The following is a 20,676-nucleotide window of genomic DNA, read 5'->3' as shown; positions in this document are numbered from 1 at the left end:
ACTCCCACCCTTGCTAGCCAGGAACCATATTTCTACGCTAAAGACTGATGTTTCAGCGCATGCGCACATCTCACGTAATCCCTCAGTACTTCATGGGTCGGTGGAATTAATATCAAACTTCACCTTACAGGTAAGTCTCGTTTAATATTTAAATCAACCCCGATTAGCGTATTCCATGGTGATGCATTTGATACGGGATGTTTGCTGTATTTCGTTGACAGTTCTCATCCTCTTAATGTTTTTCATAATTTTCTCAAGCCATTTTTTGTCTTTATTTCCTCCATTGCTTTACCGCATAGCGCACTAAAGCACAACACGGTTGAGTTGTAGTTCAGTTGTGTTGGAGTTTTACGTCGCTGCGGCATTATTTCCACAATATGGCGATTAGACCAACCTCAATCTTGAGAGACTGATTGGTGTTTAACGCTGCACTCCTGCTATATGGCGAAAGCCAGTAAATACTGGTCCAGATACTCCTGTGATCAACATCATGAGCATCGATATACACAACTGGGACCGTTACCTACCTCTTACGACACACAGGGGTTACTGAATACCAGTTCTGACCTTGATCTTCACGGGTCCAATCACATAAACCAGGAGGTAAAATGTCAATGAATGAGTTTAGTTTTACGTCGTATTTATTATTATTATTATTATTTACAATATTACAGCCATGGACACCAGAAATAGGCTTTACACATTGCCCGTATGTGGGAAATCGAACCAAGGTATTCGGCGTGGCGAGTGAACGCTTTAGCGACTAGGCTACCCCGGCCCCACCGATTAGGTATGAGCAGAAACATTTCCAATACATAAAACCATTTCAATACACATTCAGCGATATTATCATTACAACGACACTTTCAACAAAAGGAAGGAAACTTCGCGTCATGGCCCATTTCTCACTACTCCGAATTATAAATGGTTAACCGGAAGTCACCCTCTTGCAAAGTAGGAGAGGGTCAGATTCAGACATTGTTGTCACGGAGGTCCATAAGCGTGACAACATCAATTCATGACACAGAGCTTCCTGTCTGGTTGTAAGGGGGAATTTGATTTAATCAGCTGTTCTCGAAGAAGAGATACATCATGTACAAGGATACCAATGGATTCTAAACTCAAACTTCAGTTAATTACGTCTTTCAGCACAATGTGTGCACATATAAGTTGTGAAACATGAGAACTAGATATAACTTGGGTATATATAAAAAACATAAAAAAGAAATAGTGTTTTAAAAAAGAAAATAAAACAAACACTTTAGTGGTACCAGGAACCATTTGGTCTTTACATTTAGTCACGTATGTCATTAAATATATATTGTTTCATAAAAAACACATTTTAAACAAAATCTTAGAATCACACACATTTTCAGAATTTGCGTGAATATATTCACCAATTCAAGCACTGTTCTCAGTGTTTGGTAGGCATCAAGCTCAAAAGGTGTACTGAACGCTAAGTGGAATGTGCATTGTACTTACTTTTTTATATTTTCGTTCGTGTTTTAAGTCCTTCGTAGATATGTCTGTCAATCTTTACGGAAGGAGCTTCATATAAATTCCCATCTTTACTGTTTTCATAGATATTATCACATTCGTTATCGCAAGGTATTGCATAAACATTCTCATCTGCTGCATCGTCATGACTTACACCGACATGAGCCATTTGGTCTTGAATAGCGTCATAATGTCTGTCTTCATCGTCCTCCAAAACAGCGCTGAAGTATACCACCTGATCTGACTCGAGATCGTCTGCTGTGGATGGTACTTTGGCGCCAGATGTCTTAACGGATCTCTTTGGACGTAGTCTAAAATAAAGTATTATAACCCGGATGTATATCATCCAATATGACGTTCACGCGATATGATATGACGTTAAACATAAAACCAAGAGGAATCACTCTATTAGGTACTTGATTGAAAAGGGTAGATAGAGTCCCTCTCTCTCCCGTTCATGTAATCGTTCATGTTTATGTCTACTATTTTAAAACTAGAGAATAAGCCAGAGTTGCGTTTCTATTGCTGGCCAGTATATGTGGTTAAGCTTGATGATGTTGCAATAGCAAATGTGTCATCCAGTGAAGGTGGTAGGCTAAAGGGGCAGCTATATAGTGGGTCGGGTAATGTGGATGGTAAATCTGAAGTGGCAGCTTTTTAACGGTGTCATCCAGTGAAGGTGGTAGGCTAAAGGGGCAGCTATATAGTGGGTCAGGTAATGTGGATGGTAAATCTGAAGTGGCAGCTTTTTAACGGTGTCATCCAGTGAAGGTGGTAGGCTAGAGGAGCAGCTGTATAGTGGGTCAGGTAATGTGGATGGTAAACCTAAAACGGCAGTTATATAGCGTACGTTTACATGCTTGTCAGATATTAAGGATGGTAGTCTAAGGAAACAGGTACATCACTGTGAGGTGATGTTGGTGGTAAACCTCAAGTGGCAGTTATACCACGACCGACTTACTTCTACAAGCTCACCTTTTCAGCACCAAGCACAGGATCAGACTGGTACATGATACGAAAGCGAGTGGCGTCAAACTGTAGATCAGCACGTATGTCCAAGATGCTTTTTCCTTTTTGGTCAGCTGCTCTCCATCTGCCAACAGTATCACACACAACAGTGTAAAGGGGAACTGATCTATGGTGTTATTGTTGATACACTAGAATGTGGATGAAATCGGAAGGTCAGACACACTGACTTCATCTGTGACTGTTGCATGGACTGACACTCATGCTCTTGATCACTGGATTGGCTATTGCAGACGCGATAATTTACAGAACGCTGCTATATAGCGGGAATATTACCGAGCGCGGTGTCAAATAACAAACAAAACAGTATCTGCTTTAATACTCGAGCTGTTTACAACACACAGTACAGTGGAATCTGTCATATCCGGACTCCATGTAATCAGGTTTCCTCCATTATCCGGACTACTCTCTGAGTTCCGGAAAAACTTCTTAATTTATCACTAAAGCTTGGTTTGCAGCCCGGACTCTCTCAAATACGAATTACAGACTACAATATCAGTCGCGACAACCAACTTGCTGTGAGAACAATGTTTTGTAATCCGGATGAAGCTGACTAAAATAACAGTCCACAGAATAAACATAGCTGTTACTTATGTTTACAATGGTTAATAACTGAAAAAATGTATTAATGTATGTATTAATTAAAAAATGTATGGAAATTTACACAAGCGGAAATAAGCTTATTATGACTACAGACTTCTTCCAAAGAAAGTGTAAATGATAATGAGTATAAATCTTAAAAAATGCAAAACGAAAAATTCAAGTTGCTGGCTGTCCTTTAGAAAGGAAGGCAAGTCATCATGGCAGTGTTTACGATAACGGACAAAATTTTTAATCCGGACTGCTTTACTAACCGAACAAATGAGTCGGTCCCAGGTAAGTCCGTAAACAGATGCTACTTTGCTTTGCCTAACTTACGTTGTCTCTGTGATATAACGTACCCGGTTTGAAATCGGTACTGCTCCAATTGGTTGGCGTCTGAGTTGTTAGACCGGCACTGCTCCAAGAGATTACCGTCTGAGCTGCTAACTTCCCTGCGGGTTTCAATAGCACAAATATTTGTGTCCTCCAAATATCACAGCTGTTACCCCCAAACCTTCAAACCCCCAAATGAACGTTAATGGCATTCATTGTTTTCATACTTGTGTTGATTCAAAAATTCAATTATCCAGCAAATAGCCAGCATGTTATGTTCATCAACATGGTAAAAACAATGCCTCTGACATCTGTAAACGACATCCGAGTTAGAACTGGTCTTCAGTTAGGAGATAAACATCATGTGTTGGCCAATTTCCGGGTGTTATTGAGTATTTGAAGCACGGGAATGCATTTGGAACCGACGGCGTCAGCACTCCCAAGTTTGATTGATTCTCAACTTATTTCTTTTCCTAGCTTCAGGTGCTGCAAACTTATCATTTACTGATTACAAAAAGTACATGCAGCAAGAGGTTAGTGTAAGCCCTCCCAGCTCTGAGTCCTTCATAATGAATTTGTAACTCTTATCCTGAAATTTCTAGATCATTGTCTTTTACACTTATCATCATGAAATTTCATGCAAAATTAAAAGTACGAATGGCACTAAAAGGCTTCCGTAATTTATCAAATGCATTTTCCACGAGTAGATGATAGCTCAACAATGGCATCATCCCACAGTGTGACGTGGTCGACAACTGCAACCAATGCGACGGAATCCACCAAGGTTGACACGATACCCACCACAAGTAAGCCTTCAACAGAATTCCTCTTCTCCAGTTTGTTTGACAATGATCTAGAAATTTCAGGATAAGAGTTACAAATTCATTATGAAGGACTCAGAGCTGGGAGGGCTTACACTAACCTCTTGCTGCATGTACTTTTTTTAATCAGTAAATGATAAGTTTGCAGCACCTGAAGCTAGGAAAAGAAATAAGTTGAGAATCAATCAAACTTGGGAGTGCTTTCGGACTCATCCCGTGACCAGCCTTTGGGCTTTAACTACCAAAGTAGAAGCAACTATAGATACACTGAGTCCAACAAAATGTTGCTGTGAAAACTCCCCCAAAACGGCAATGTGTATTCATAGCTTTGGCCTTGGAAGAAGTGCCAATTTGCATTCGCCACAAGGATCTGTACTATACTGAGAAAGTTTAAACCAAAAACAACATTCACGATATTAATCTGTGTCACATCAAAGAACCGCAGACCTAGGACCACTGCGTCGAATTTATGTGCAGTGGCCCAGGCACCTAAATTCTCAAATAATTGGATAATGTTACAACAGTACACTAATGGCAAATTACCTGACTTTTCCAGTTTAACGGTGCAATGACGCCCTGTCCAGCCTGACGTGCATCTACATGTGCCGTCAGCAATGTCACAACGTCTCGACGAGCACCTGCTACTACAACGTCTACAGATACGTCCGTCCACGAAAAAACCCGGAGGACATCCTGTCCACAAAGTAATGCATAAGCTTGTACAAATGTAAATGACACACTCAGATCATTTAGTACAACAGTGACTGTATCAGTTATAACCTTCTGGGGTCCAATCGGTTAAACAGGCGCATTAAGAAACACATAGGGTTGCATAAACTGATGCAGTTATGAGTACAAGTTTTGGGCTTTGGGGTTAGATAGGAAAGAGGGGGCGGGGGTAGCCTACTGGCTAAAACGTGCTGTCGTCACGCCCAGGACCTGGGTTCGCTTCTCGTACCATGGTTACCCCACATAGGTACAGTATGTGAAGCCCACTTTTAGTGTCCCCCACCGTGATATTGCTGGTATAACGCCAAAATGTGACGTGAAAATAAACTCACTCCCTACAACAAGGACATAATATGAAATATAATTTGAAATCGACATACTTGTGGAGCAACGACTTCCTACCCATCCTGATTTACATCGGCATGTTCCGTCATCCGCATCACATCTACCCCCTTGACACCCATACCCACACCGTTTACAGCTGTATCCCTGCACGTAGCCGTTAGTGCATCCTATAAAATATATCAGCATTAAGTTACTACATGATTGACGACTCATGCAAATAAGTCGACATATCGTTTAAAACACAGCATGTTCACTGTAAAATCAAATAAATCAAGTAAGGTGAAGTTAAGATTGTGAATTCCCATAATTTTCATAATTTTACCTTGCCATCAGAACATTTAAATATTCAGCTTATGATAAAAGTTGTTTAACAAATGATTCAAAACGCTGTGATTGGTTTGTACCACACGAGGGTTAGCGCAGTTGTTGGAATAGTTAAACAAAAGCACGCGCGGCCGTCATTAGCTTTAGATCAAAGTCACTTGTTCTGGGTGTTTCATTTAGTGTGCCCACCCCCTTGTGGTACAAACCAATCATAGCAATTTGAAACTGTGATCGTTTGTTAAACAACTTTTATCCTTAGCTGAACAAAATTCTGAGACTGCAATGTTCATTTGGCAAAGTGAAATTATGAGGATTCGCAGTCATAATTTCACTTTATTCGATTCACGTTTTTCTGTAAAGTGAATTTTTTCGGAACGCTTTCAATGCAAACAGCCTTTAGCTGTTTAGAAATAACTCGAATTCTTTTCCTAAAGGAAGAATAGCATCAAAACAAGAATATTCGTTATAGCAAACCATGTTAACATCATAAACACGGAACAACAAAAGAATAATATGTTTTGAAATCGACATACTTGTGGTGCAACGACTTCCTACCCATCCTGGTTTACATCGGCATGTTCCGTCATCCGCATCACATCTACCCCCTTGACACCCATACCCACACCGTTTACAGCTGTATCCCTGCACGTAGCCGTTAGTGCATCCTATAAAATATATCAGCATTAAGTTACTACATGATTGACGACTCATGCAAATAAGTCGACATAAAGTTTAAAACAAAAGATGTTCTTTTAAAGACGTTAACGCGTCAGTCATAATATCAGAATCGGCGGGAACCGAGTCCTTATCATGTCGACCTATCCTTTGAGGAAATCCAAGGGCGTAGCTACCATTATGAACTAAAAGCCTTGGCTTTCACATAATTTGGAAAATGAAAGGTGGACAAGCCCTCAATACAATGTAAATGTGCATGTTTGCAACATAACGGGCCTTCACGAAAAATTGGCTTGCTACACGCCTGAACAGAACTGACACTTCGGCTGTTTTCGAAATAACTCGAAATCTTTTCCAAGTATAATCCTAAGGAATTCGACTTAACGAGACATCTGTTTACTGTGTATAATCCATACAGACGTACGTGTTGTGCATTCACGTCCGGCCCACTGTGGTTTACAGCTGCAGTGACCCTCAGCATCACACATCCCATCTTTACAGCCAGTACCACATGTCCTGCACTCATTTCCTTTGTAATAGGCACGACCGCCTCGCCTGCATCCTTTTATAATGACATGTATCATGTACATTAGATGAATCATTTTATCGAGACAGATTGGACTGTGGTTACAAAACAAAACAGTCATGACATTTTTTAGTGTCACTTGAAATCAGTGGTAAGACCGGCCCTACGTGAAGTGAACATGGTGTAAATACTCAACATTCAGACCAAAACCATGGTGCAGGATTATGTTGAAAGGAACTTGTCAGTTTAGGTACATTTTCTCTAAATATTTTCATTAAAATGACAAGAATGACTTACCGAAATATTTAACCATGGAAAGTTTGCATTTGTCAGAATATCTCATTAAGTTCCAAAATTCTTTGAGTATCGTTTAGAAGTAGGTGTGATGAACCACGGGAAAGGTTGTCTATGGTTATACAGCTACCAGTGTGAGTGACGTTTCGGTGAAGCTGCTAGCTTGTTAACAATGTCAGTAGATACCTGTTAACAATGGCAGTAGATACATGTTAACAAAGGCAGCAGATACTTGTTAACAATGTCAGTAGATACGTGATAACAATGTCAGTAGATAGATGTTAACAATGTCAGCAGATAGATGTTAACAATGTCAGCAGATAGATGTTAATAATGTCAGCAGATACGTGATAACAATGTCAGTAGATATATGCTAACAATGTCAGTAGATAGATGTTAACAATGTCAGCAGATAGATGTTAACATTGTCAGCAGATAGATGTTAACAATGTCAGCAGATACATGTTAACAATGTCAGTAGATAGATGTTAACAATGTCAGCAGATAGATGTTAACAATGTCAGCAGATAGATGTTAACAATGTCAGCAGATACGTGATAACAATGTCAGTAGATACATGCTAACAATGTCAGTAGATAGATGTTAACAATGTCAGTAGATAGATGTTAACAATGTCAGTAGATACTTGTTAACAATGGCAGTAGATATGGTTTAACAATGTCAGTAGATAGATGTTAATATGAGTAGATAGATGTGATCAATGTCAGTAGAAACATCTTAACAATGTCAGTAGATAGATGTTAACAATGGCAGTAGATAGATGTTAACAATGTCAGTAGATACATGTTAACAATGGCAGTAGATAGATGTTAACAATGTCAGTAGATACATGTTAACAATGTCAGTAGATACATGTTAACAATGTCAGTAGATAGATGTTAACAATGGCAGCAGATACTTGATAACAATGTCAGTAGATAGATGTTAACATTGTCAGTAGATACATGTTAACAATGTCAGCAGATACATGTTAACAATGTCAGCAGATATATGTTAACAATGTCAGTAGATAAATGTTAACATTGTCAGTAGATACATGTTAACAATGTCAGTAGATACATGTTAACAATGTCAGTAGATACATGTTAACAATGTCAGTAGATACATGTTAACAATGTCAGTAGATGCGTGTTAACAATGTCAGTAGATACACTGAAACGCCACTCGTGTTAATTATAAAGAAATTGTATATGCATTGCAAGCTTCCTGAAAACATTTACCCAGGACTCTCCTCAAATTATCGAGGGTTGGCATTAGTCAGAAGGTGAAGCGCAGAAACCCTAGCGCTGTACAAACTGATCATTCATTAACACAGACTTACAAGTAGACTAATGCTTAGACTCTGAAAATATATAATCTTGATAGAAAACAAAATTTGTAAAGGAGTCCCATCGGTACCAGAGATTCAGAACCTGAAGAAATCTAGACTTGTTTCATTTTAGGTTCTAATATTGGAGAATGGACTTGGCAGTAGGGAAAATAATGTGGTTCAGGGATTGTGAAAAGAGGTGAATTGTATATGTATTATCTAGATATTTCCATGTAAGAAATGTCAGTTGTATGAGAACCATATATCGACTTTCCGTTAGGTACCTTTCATTTACCCACGCGAGATAAACGGTACTAACTAATACGGTGTTGTCTATCGTGTTAGCTAACTGTAAACATTTACTCACTGACAACGACTAAGTAAATTCGTGAAGACATGGTGTCAATGAACAAAACAATGAATCATGACTCAATATCTGCTACATGTAACTTAAACGTACGAAATCAATAGCTGAAATATACCTACCATATGCAGCCATAATCTGTAACAAAAGAAGACATATGGCAATGAAGTTGTACATTGATCTTCCTTTGCTTGATGACAACTGATGGTCCTCTGGAAAACAGGGAAAATACATTCGAAGTCGACTGCAACCATTTATGGTTATATATAAGTACGAGATGCAGGATATGATACGAGTACGTATACCAATTTACTTCCTCATTTTGTGTGACATGACATAAGTCGCTTGCTAACCCTATGTTAATGTCAACTGTCATGCATTACTTCCGTGTCAGCTTTCTGTGTGATGCTGTCCTATAGTGTGCCATGTCAGCTTTCTGAGTGATACTGTCCTATAATATGTCATATATCAACATTCTGAGTGATAATATCCTATAGTATGTCGTATGTCAACATTCTCTGAGACATTGTGAGTGATACTGTCCTATAGTATGTTATATGCCACCATTCTGAGCGATACTGTCCTGAATGATATTGCCCTGTTAAGCTTCGTAGTGATACTGTGCTAGAGTATGTCGTTTGTCAACATACTGAGTGACATTTTCCTGCGGTATGTCATGTGTCAACATTCTGAGTGATGCTGTCCTATGGTGTATGGTATGTCAACATTTTGTGTGATACTGTTCTATTGTATGTCATATTCTCCAAGGTGTGCGGAGTCAGGTCGGTTAACTGCCAGATAGATGACGTTTACCTGGTCGAATCCCGTACCTGCGATTGACGGGCCCTTACCCGAACTACGGTTTACCCCCGTACTTCGGTCCTGACGATAGGGGATGTGCGAGAGGTACAATGTCAGTACCCGGGGGCCCTTGGAGCTTTACCGTAGTTCCTCCAGCAACCACAAGACGATGATCTTCGTTCAATAATTTATTTGGAACAGTGTTGCTGGACAACCCACTCTATGGTCACTCTATAAGACTTCAGCCGCAAAGCTTCCGTCTTAAGCCAAATGCTGGTGCCTTTTAAGATAGTTCTTCCGACGATTCCTTGTGACCAAACACCAAGAGTGGGAGCGCACCAGACTCCCGACCCTGGGCTTTGCTACCGCTTAAAGCTGGGTCCCTACGTCACAGCCAACACCCTCTTCTTTTTGCCCATTGGTCAGAAACCCCTAACCCTGCATACTTTTCCACTCCCCCATCCTTATTCCGTACCCCCAATACCATATTTGTAAAGCTGTGAGGTGGATTCCAAGAAACCCAAAGTATCTACCTCCTAACCATATATGTCCCGTGGAATACTACGAACTGCTGCCGAGGTCCCCGGACAAGTTGCTCCATCTTGATAGCACCGTCCCTATCCTTTTTCCTAACCTATGAGTCATCTCGCCTTGCCCCCACTAAGTTCTAACGACCTACTTTCATGCTTATTTCCTCCGCAGCCGATTACCTACCTCTCCTACATTGTATATGTTTCCTACCTCACAGGCCTTTATCTATTATTTCCCATTCTATATATATATTATTAGTACCCCTTGATCACTTATTCTTAATAATATCATTCCTAGATCTAAATATTATAACCCCAATAATAATTCCTCGCCCATGGTTCGCTATTATCATAATAATAATAATTCCATGCCTCTGATAATATGTCAATAGTCTGAGTGATACAGTGCTACACTGCCATCAAATAGGTTGTGTGTATCTAGCTTCTAATACATCACATTCATATACCATCAACTATATATTTAGTGTGTATCTAGGTTACAATACATCACATTTAAATCCCATCAGATACGTAGTGTGCATCTAGGTGATAATACAACGGATTTATATCCTATCAAAACAGATGATACCAAGGTGTTAACAAGATATATGTGTGGTATATATCAAGATCCATCACATACATATATACACTCTTCAAAAAAGGAAACCACAAAATGAAATTCAAAAATGATACTGACAATTTTGTACACAAATGTTAACTCCAACATTGTTTCTGTTTTAGAAGATCATGCTTCACCAAACGCAACCAAAATGATTTTGAACGGTTTTAATTGTCATGATACGCGTGGATGTCATGCAGCACGAATATCAGGCATAATGATTGTTTCTCACGTGCAAAGCATGAGTGCAGCATGTGACTATAAAAGACCCAAATCATTCTCACAATTTCATCTACGATCTTTGCAAGCACTGTACACGAAAATGGGATGTCTCAACGCTGCCGATCGAAATCGGGCAATTGGACGATTGCAAGCTGGCGAATCAAAGAGTGAGGTGGCAAGGATCTTCAATAACTCTATTGAGGGATCGATTTCGTCAAACAAATTCGACAAATGACCGTCCGAGATCAGGAAGACCTAGTGTCACCACACCTGTCCAAGATCGGTACATCCTGGTAACCCACCTAAGTGACCGCCATCGTACCGCCCGGGACACAGCTCAAGAACAGTTTGGAGCCCGAAGAGTGTCCGATCAGACAATCAGGAACCGTAGGAATACACGCCAACGTCCAAACGTTGCCCCCTCCTTGACACAAGTACATCGACGTCGACCAGTGAGATGGTGTAGCACGGTGCTGCCATGGAACCTGGCAAACTGGAGAGGCGCATATGGTTACCGATGAATCCCGTTATCTCCGCAGGCGACGTGATGATAGAGGCCGTGTCTACAGACGACGTCATGAACGTTTTGCTCCTAACTGCATCAGACAGGTGGACAGATTCGGTGAAGGGAGGATCGGAACTTGTGCTTGTCCAAGGCAATCTGATGGCCAATCGATACATCGAACAGATTCTCCGTCAGCACGTCCTTCACCTTGCTGATCGTCAACGGCAGCTCTTCCAACAGGACGACGCTAGGCCCGACACAGCACGTGATACCGTGGACTACCTGGCCAATAACAACATCAACACCCTCCCCTGGCCCTCCTTATCCCCGGATCCAAACCCAACCGAACACCTTTGGGATCAGATCGATAGACGGGTACGTCGACGTCTTAATCCACCACTGAATCTTCAAGAGGTGTTCCACATGCTGCAACAAAACATCCAACGTCTGATTCGGTCTGTACCCAGGTGTCGGGCAGTGGTAGCAGATGGATTGAATAACACCAAATTTTCATTGATATTGGGATTTTGCGTTTCTCTTTTTTTCTTTTTGAAGAGTGTATATAAAACATACAGGCGTATGTCATCAAACATGTAGTATGTAAACACCCTCATCAAATCATCAGTGAGCTCTCGCTGAAGATGATATCAGCGGACATATCGTTGCAGTTCGCGTCAGAACGAGCTTTGAAAGACCAATGAAATGCCAATAAGACGTCCTCATCTTTAGTTTAAACAGACCATTTCTTACATGGCTTAGAAGCATATACTTGAAGTGTGAATACTGAACAGCAATGTTTTGTAGATGACCCAGATTGCATCATACTATATCCCACGGGCTTTCAAAAAGTCTCTTCTGTTCGAATATCTAATATATATATGATACTGAAGCGTTGGATGGACGATGATGATAGTTTTGTGTGTATCTAGGTGTTGGGTTTGTTTGTTTGTTTGTTTGTTTGACGCAGTTGTCTGAGTTAAACTTGATTATTTAACTAAAGATGTCCCAATATGAGTTCTCTGTTTAATTCAAACACATAGCGAGATCTAAGATATTGCAAAGAGACAGGTGCTTTAGTATAACCTTCAAATATGTACCACATAGACATTACATCATCGTCACCTAAGGCTGCGTCGGTTACCACTGATAATGATCAGTGACATTTACCAGTTGTCTACTATGGAATGAAAGTGAAATTCTTTGCGATGAAGTTATTGAAGCGGAAGTAAAAGCTACGCCATTAATCTGTCATCCTCGATATCTCCAGGGTCTACGTTCCGAAAAGTATCCACTATACCCTGGATGCATCTACGGCTCAGCCCGATACATTTATTACCTCCCTTGGCTGGTTTTTTATCCAATCAGGTTTCTACGCTGGGAAGTTGAGCGAACCAATCACAACTCACTTTCGCTTTTTAAATTCTCTAATCGATTAAACTTGGCAAACAAACCATGCTTAGGTTCTCTGAAAGTATTAGATGGATTTCTTGCATATGTTTTTCAAAAGGCTTCGGACCTATAAAGTTGCATGTATGATTTCCCCAAATTGTGAGTCGTACGGCGAGCAAACTTTCACAGTTGCAACTGCTACCTTTGTTGACAGTGGCAAGTTCGGTTATAACGGTGACCATTCTGATTGGCTACTGTGTGAAAGCGGAGTCAGCAAAGGGAGGTAATAAAATTATCGGGCCGACCCGTAGATGCGTCCAGGGTATAGTGGAGACTTTTCGGAACGTAGACCCTGGAGATATCGAGGATGTTAATCTGTCAGCGTCGTCTGCATCTAAGATTTTTGAATGAGTGAGTATGGTTTTATTGTACCGATGTGGGAATTGAAGCCGGACATCTTGAGCTTGACGGGCGAACGCCTTACCAACCACCGCCCCTTTAAGACTTGAAGTTTGTAGGCGCCTGTTTCATCAGATACCTGGCACGTCGTTAAATCAAATATTAAAGAATGTAACACACCCTCCTCCAAGAATTAAGCCAGACATTGATAGCCCTGTTAGATAATGAACAATGGTGGTACGATGGCCCTGATTTGTGATAGTGAAGACATTGACGTGCTCGGTCAAAACTGGAACATTGAATGACAGCTCGACTTCGGTTTACAATGTAAACGTAATAGCATGTATTAATGTTCCTCCAACGTTTTCTTTTTTTTATTTCTAATTAAATACATTTACTTTTTATTACGATGTTTTGAGAATTGATCTCTTTACTCAAGAAGCTTCCGCCAGCAGCATCTGTGTGATGCTGTCCTATAGTATGCCATGTCAGCTTTCTGAGTGATGCTGTCCTATAATATGTCATATATCAACATTCTGAGTGATAATATCCTATAGTATGTCGTATGTCAACATTCTCTGAGACATTGTGAGTGATACTGTCCTATAGTATGTTATATGCCACCATTCTGAGCGATACTGTCCTGAATGATATTGCCCTGTTAAGCTTCGTAGTGATACTGTGCTAGAGTATGTCGTTTGTCAACATACTGAGTGACATTTTCCTGCGGTATGTCATGTGTCAACATTCTGAGTGATGCTGTCCTATGGTGTATGGTATGTCAACATTTTGTGTGATACTGTTCTATTGTATGTCATATTCTCCAAGGTGTGCGGAGTCAGGTCGGTTAACTGCCAGATAGATGACGTTTACCTGGTCGAATCCCGTACCTGCGATTGACGGGCCCTTACCCGAACTACGGTTTACCCCCGTACTTCGGTCCTGACGATAGGGGATGTGCGAGAGGTACAATGTCAGTACCCGGGGGCCCTTGGAGCTTTACCGTAGTTCCTCCAGCAACCACAAGACGATGATCTTCGTTCAATAATTTATTTGGAACAGTGTTGCTGGACAACCCACTCTATGGTCACTCTATAAGACTTCAGCCGCAAAGCTTCCGTCTTAAGCCAAATGCTGGTGCCTTTTAAGATAGTTCTTCCGACGATTCCTTGTGACCAAACACCAAGAGTGGGAGCGCACCAGACTCCCGACCCTGGGCTTTGCTACCGCTTAAAGCTGGGTCCCTACGTCACAGCCAACACCCTCTTCTTTTTGCCCATTGGTCAGAAACCCCTAACCCTGCATACTTTTCCACTCCCCCATCCTTATTCCGTACCCCCAATACCATATTTGTAAAGCTGTGAGGTGGATTCCAAGAAACCCAAAGTATCTACCTCCTAACCATATATGTCCCGTGGAATACTACGAACTGCTGCCGAGGTCCCCGGACAAGTTGCTCCATCTTGATAGCACCGTCCCTATCCTTTTTCCTAACCTATGAGTCATCTCGCCTTGCCCCCACTAAGTTCTAACGACCTACTTTCATGCTTATTTCCTCCGCAGCCGATTACCTACCTCTCCTACATTGTATATGTTTCCTACCTCACAGGCCTTTATCTATTATTTCCCATTCTATATATATATTATTAGTACCCCTTGATCACTTATTCTTAATAATATCATTCCTAGATCTAAATATTATAACCCCAATAATAATTCCTCGCCCATGGTTCGCTATTATCATAATAATAATAATTCCATGCCTCTGATAATATGTCAATAGTCTGAGTGATACAGTGCTACACTGCCATCAAATAGGTTCTGTGTATCTAGCTTCTAATACATCACATTCATATACCATCAACTATATATTTAGTGTGTATCTAGGTTACAATACATCACATTTAAATCCCATCAGATACGTAGTGTGCATCTAGGTGATAATACAACGGATTTATATCCTATCAAAACAGATGATACCAAGGTGCTAACAAGATATATGTGTGGTATATATCAAGATCCATCACATACATATATACACTCTTCAAAAAAGGAAACCACAAAATGAAATTCAAAAATGATACTGACAATTTTGTACACAAATGTTAACTCCAACATTGTTTCTGTTTTAGAAGATCATGCTTCACCAAACGCAACCAAAATGATTTTGAACGGTTTTAATTGTCATGATACGCGTGGATGTCATGCAGCACGAATATCAGGCATAATGATTGTTTCTCACGTGCAAAGCATGAGTGCAGCATGTGACTATAAAAGACCCAAATCATTCTCACAATTTCATCTACGATCTTTGCAAGCACTGTACACGAAAATGGGATGTCTCAACGCTGCCGATCGAAATCGGGCAATTGGACGATTGCAAGCTGGCGAATCAAAGAGTGAGGTGGCAAGGATCTTCAATAACTCTATTGAGGGATCGATTTCGTCAAACAAATTCGACAAATGACCGTCCGAGATCAGGAAGACCTAGTGTCACCACACCTGTCCAAGATCGGTACATCCTGGTAACCCACCTAAGTGACCGCCATCGTACCGCCCGGGACACAGCTCAAGAACAGTTTGGAGCCCGAAGAGTGTCCGATCAGACAATCAGGAACCGTAGGAATACACGCCAACGTCCAAACGTTGCCCCCTCCTTGACACAAGTACATCGACGTCGACCAGTGAGATGGTGTAGCACGGTGCTGCCATGGAACCTGGCAAACTGGAGAGGCGCATATGGTTACCGATGAATCCCGTTATCTCCGCAGGCGACGTGATGATAGAGGCCGTGTCTACAGACGACGTCATGAACGTTTTGCTCCTAACTGCATCAGACAGGTGGACAGATTCGGTGAAGGGAGGATCGGAACTTGTGCTTGTCCAAGGCAATCTGATGGCCAATCGATACATCGAACAGATTCTCCGTCAGCACGTCCTTCACCTTGCTGATCGTCAACGGCAGCTCTTCCAACAGGACGACGCTAGGCCCGACACAGCACGTGATACCGTGGACTACCTGGCCAATAACAACATCAACACCCTCCCCTGGCCCTCCTTATCCCCGGATCCAAACCCAACCGAACACCTTTGGGATCAGATCGATAGACGGGTACGTCGACGTCTTAATCCACCACTGAATCTTCAAGAGGTGTTCCACATGCTGCAACAAAACATCCAACGTCTGATTCGGTCTGTACCCAGGTGTCGGGCAGTGGTAGCAGATGGATTGAATAACACCAAATTTTCATTGATATTGGGATTTTGCGTTTCTCTTTTTTTCTTTTTGAAGAGTGTATATAAAACATACAGGCGTATGTCATCAAACATGTAGTATGTAAACACCCTCATCAAATCATCAGTGAGCTCTCGCTGAAGATGATATCAGCGGACATATCGTTGCAGTTCGCGTCAGAACGAGCTTTGAAAGACCAATGAAATGCCAATAAGACGTCCTCATCTTTAGTTTAAACAGACCATTTCTTACATGGCTTAGAAGCATATACTTGAAGTGTGAATACTGAACAGCAATGTTTTGTAGATGACCCAGATTGCATCATACTATATCCCACGGGCTTTCAAAAAGTCTCTTCTGTTCGAATATCTAATATATATATGATACTGAAGCGTTGGATGGACGATGATGATAGTTTTGTGTGTATCTAGGTGTTGGGTTTGTTTGTTTGTTTGTTTGTTTGACGCAGTTGTCTGAGTTAAACTTGATTATTTAACTAAAGATGTCCCAATATGAGTTCTCTGTTTAATTCAAACACATAGCGAGATCTAAGATATTGCAAAGAGACAGGTGCTTTAGTATAACCTTCAAATATGTACCACATAGACATTACATCATCGTCACCTAAGGCTGCGTCGGTTACCACTGATAATGATCAGTGACATTTACCAGTTGTCTACTATGGAATGAAAGTGAAATTCTTTGCGATGAAGTTATTGAAGCGGAAGTAAAAGCTACGCCATTAATCTGTCATCCTCGATATCTCCAGGGTCTACGTTCCGAAAAGTATCCACTATACCCTGGATGCATCTACGGCTCAGCCCGATAAATTTATTACCTCCCTTGGCTGGTTTTTTATCCAATCAGGTTTCTACGCTGGGAAGTTGAGCGAACCAATCACAACTCACTTTCGCTTTTTAAATTCTCTAATCGATTAAACTTGGCAAACAAACCATGCTTAGGTTCTCTGAAAGTATTAGATGGATTTCTTGCATATGTTTTTCAAAAGGCTTCGGACCTATAAAGTTGCATGTATGATTTCCCCAAATTGTGAGTCGTACGGCGAGCAAACTTTCACAGTTGCAACTGCTACCTTTGTTGACAGTGGCAAGTTCGGTTATAACGGTGACCATTCTGATTGGCTACTGTGTGAAAGCGGAGTCAGCAAAGGGAGGTAATAAAATTATCGGGCCGACCCGTAGATGCGTCCAGGGTATAGTGGAGACTTTTCGGAACGTAGACCCTGGAGATATCGAGGATGTTAATCTGTCAGCGTCGTCTGCATCTAAGATTTTTGAATGAGTGAGTATGGTTTTATTGTACCGATGTGGGAATTGAAGCCGGACATCTTGAGCTTGACGGGCGAACGCCTTACCAACCACCGCCCCTTTAAGACTTGAAGTTTGTAGGCGCTTGTTTCATCAGATACCTGGCACGTCGTTAAATCAAATATTAAAGAATGTAACACACCCTCCTCCAAGAATTAAGCCAGACATTGATAGCCCTGTTAGATAATGAACAATGGTGGTACGATGGCCCTGATTTGTGATAGTGAAGACATTGACGTGCTCGGTCAAAACTGGAACATTGAATGACAGCTCGACTTCGGTTTACAATGTAAACGTAATAGCATGTATTAATGTTCCTCCAACGTTTTCTTTTTTTTATTTCTAATTAAATACATTTACTTTTTATTACGATGTTTTGAGAATTGATCTCTTTACTCAAGAAGCTTCCGCCAATGTTTTTTATTCAAAACAAGCGAAGAAGCCACTTATATAATTTCAAAACAAGCGAAGAAGATTATAATGTTTTGTAAAGCAATCTCTCTACTCTCGACATGGGCTATGCTTCCCAGGTCTGTATCCTTAGCTTTGGAGGTACTCCTATAATTTGCTCTCCCGGGAAAACCGAAATTTACATTTTAGCCTTCCCGGGACGTCTGAAAAATAGATTTTGGCCTTCCGGTACAACACCGCTGAAAAGGAACTGTACTTTGAACCTTTTTGCTCTGTTCATGCATGAAACACCATAAACTAATTGTTGTTGTTTTTCTGATTGAGTGAGTCGGGTTTGCTAGTCTGTTTATGGTTCAGTAAGTGGAAGGGATCTGACTATACTATCGAACCATATCAAACGTTAGTGAGTGAATGTCTTTGTCAACCCCTGCTGAATATCGACTCCTATGCATAAAAAAAACACATAGAACGTTCGCTTTTCACGCCGACACGACTCTTCACGTTAGTTCATTGTGTGAAGCCCATTTCTGGTTTCTCCTTCGTGGTATTGCGGGAATGTTGTTATAATCACTCACTCACTCGGGAGTCCAGCTGATGCCTCTAGAGATGCCATTCTCTTGCCAGAATGTCCATGGCTCAACGTCACACAGATGTGGCTCGACGTCACACAGATGTTGCTTAATGAAAGTCTATCTTATGGAAATCATTTTACCCATTTTCTATCAACCTTTACCTCTAAACACTGTAATGATTCACTGTTGATTTGTCGAAATCAAAACTTCAAGTTTGTAAGTATAACATACTACTCACATCACAGTAGCTTTGAATTCTGGGCAGAAGCGTTGGAAAGGTGTATATATAAACCAAAGACAAAAGTAGGCTCCAGGGGGAGTCGAACCCTCGACCTTCTGCTTACTAGGCAGACGCTCTAACCAACTGAGCTATAGAGCCACCATACCGAAGGAGCGACTTCAACTCTCGTGCTGTCTACGATTTCTTTATCGTAACCATCTGTGACCAAGAAGTCTGTCTCTCTTCCGTCGGCGAGTTTCGGGAATGTCCGCACATACCGACATGTTTGGTATTGAGCAGTCACAGATGGTCTGTGTCAGCACAGATGACATAGTTCGCTGAGGAACAGACATCAATTAATCAATCAGTTACTATATATATCATGATGACTGAATGAACAGATGTTTAAGCGTCACCATTATGGTAGGTAGTAATGGGTGTGGTGCTGTGGGTTGTGAGTGGTTGGGCTGGTGGGGGTTGAGTGAGTGAATAAACTATTTCTAAAGAACCCATAACGTCAGGTATTTTATGACGCTTCAGCTAAATGTTGACATAAAGTCTCATGAAGTCATGATCCGGGTTCGATCAGACGTAAGTAATGGGATTCGATAATTGACATGGGGCCCTTTTCACGAAAGTCTCGTAAGCCTAAGATCTCGTAACGTTTCTCGTAGCACCCATAGCTCCTGTGTTACAGTATAGGAGGTGCAATGGCTACGAGAAAACTTACGAGATCTTAGGCTACGAGAGTTTTGTGAAACGGGCCAATGGTCATTGTCCAAATAATTTCTGGTCCCGGTTGATATTGTCTTGGGCCGACAGTTTCAAATATTTCCAGGCCCTTGCGGCCTTCAGTAAATTATCTGTCTTTTTCATGCTGGAATCTTTGCCCATAAATGTTTTCTCTTCATAATTAACTCACCACTGAAACCCTTTTCTAACCGGTGAATTTCTCAAATCAAAACACTGTTTAAACAAATGTTTCGCTCCCTGGTGATTGTGTTCCGTCCTATTGCGTAACTTAGTGCAATAACGAGTCCAGAATTTTTAGACTAATTCATTTAACACTAACAGGCTACATAACTAAATATTAATCAGTATGATCTGATACACTGTATATTGCAACACTACACTCCTTCCAATCCGAGCAGCGAGCTCTGACCATTCGTCAGCACTCGCCCCTTTCCGTAGCCTCCGCTTGTCCCGGAATAACACGAGTTGGTCACGAATGAGGGAGTTGCTATAGACTTGCCCCGGAATAACACGAATTGGTCAGGAACAAACTCTGTCAAACGGAAACCTGGAAATCGTGGAAATCTCAAAATCTCTGCCGCTAGAAAAGTTTGGCGGTCTGGGACGGAACTGATATTATATCAATCTAATTGAGCATTACAGTACTACACTGAATAAGCGTAAAAAATGTATAACATGTAACCAGTGAGCCAGATGCATTGTGAATCATTCTACGACCTCATCAAACAGGGGCAGTCTGTGACGTCACAGTTAAGGTCATGCTGCCTACACCTTGCCATAAAACACAGGAATATGGTGTTATTAAAGATTAAAATTAAAATTCATTTGTAAATTCCATTTTCTTAT

At 41.0% G+C, this 20,676-nt stretch overlaps 1 protein-coding gene and 1 non-coding gene across 3 annotated transcripts; both read right to left on the bottom strand.

Moving 5' to 3' along the window:
* Positions 1-623: 623 nt before the first annotated feature.
* Positions 624-9,132, bottom strand: LOC137290896 (platelet endothelial aggregation receptor 1-like). Of its 2 annotated transcripts, XM_067822067.1 has the most exons (8): positions 8,969-9,132; positions 6,757-6,894; positions 6,191-6,322; positions 5,369-5,500; positions 4,803-4,952; positions 3,465-3,557; positions 2,473-2,590; positions 624-1,808 (listed from the first exon to the last, which is right to left on the bottom strand). In XM_067822067.1, the coding sequence occupies exons 1-8, from the start codon at positions 9,078-9,080 to the stop codon at positions 1,487-1,489; spliced, it is 1,197 nt and encodes a 398-aa protein (XP_067678168.1). In that variant the 5' UTR covers positions 9,081-9,132; the 3' UTR covers positions 624-1,486. The 2 variants fall into 2 exon arrangements, with proteins under 2 accessions (XP_067678168.1, XP_067678169.1); XM_067822068.1 differs by lacking the exon at positions 5,369-5,500 and having other exon boundaries at positions 8,969-9,042.
* A 10,030-nt stretch (positions 9,133-19,162) lies between these two features.
* On the bottom strand, positions 19,163-19,236 carry Trnat-agu (transfer RNA threonine (anticodon AGU)). Its single transcript has one exon. It is a non-coding gene; the product is annotated as a tRNA-Thr (tRNA).
* Between the last annotated feature and the right edge of the window lie 1,440 nt (positions 19,237-20,676).

The sequence above is a fragment of the Haliotis asinina genome, chromosome 7, assembly GCF_037392515.1.
Source record: "Haliotis asinina isolate JCU_RB_2024 chromosome 7, JCU_Hal_asi_v2, whole genome shotgun sequence".
NCBI classification, from domain to species: Eukaryota; Metazoa; Mollusca; class Gastropoda; order Lepetellida; family Haliotidae; genus Haliotis; species Haliotis asinina.
Note: the sequence above shows the minus strand (reverse complement) of the source record. Positions and strands in the feature narration are given on the sequence as shown.

What these genes read in the sequence shown, in the direction of transcription:
- LOC137290896 (XM_067822067.1), bottom strand. Translation starts at nt 9,080, where the DNA reads ATGTATTTTCCCTGTTTTCCAGAGGACCATCAGTTGTCATCAAGCAAA. An exon ending in CGGACGTGAATGCACAACAC is followed by an intron (nt 6,323 to 6,756) that starts GTACGTCTGTAT and finishes TATATTTTATAG; the next exon opens with GATGCACTAACGGCTACGTG. An exon ending in CTGTGCTTGGTGCTGAAAAG is followed by an intron (nt 1,809 to 2,472) that starts GTGAGCTTGTAG and finishes ACTTTATTTTAG; the next exon opens with ACTACGTCCAAAGAGATCCG.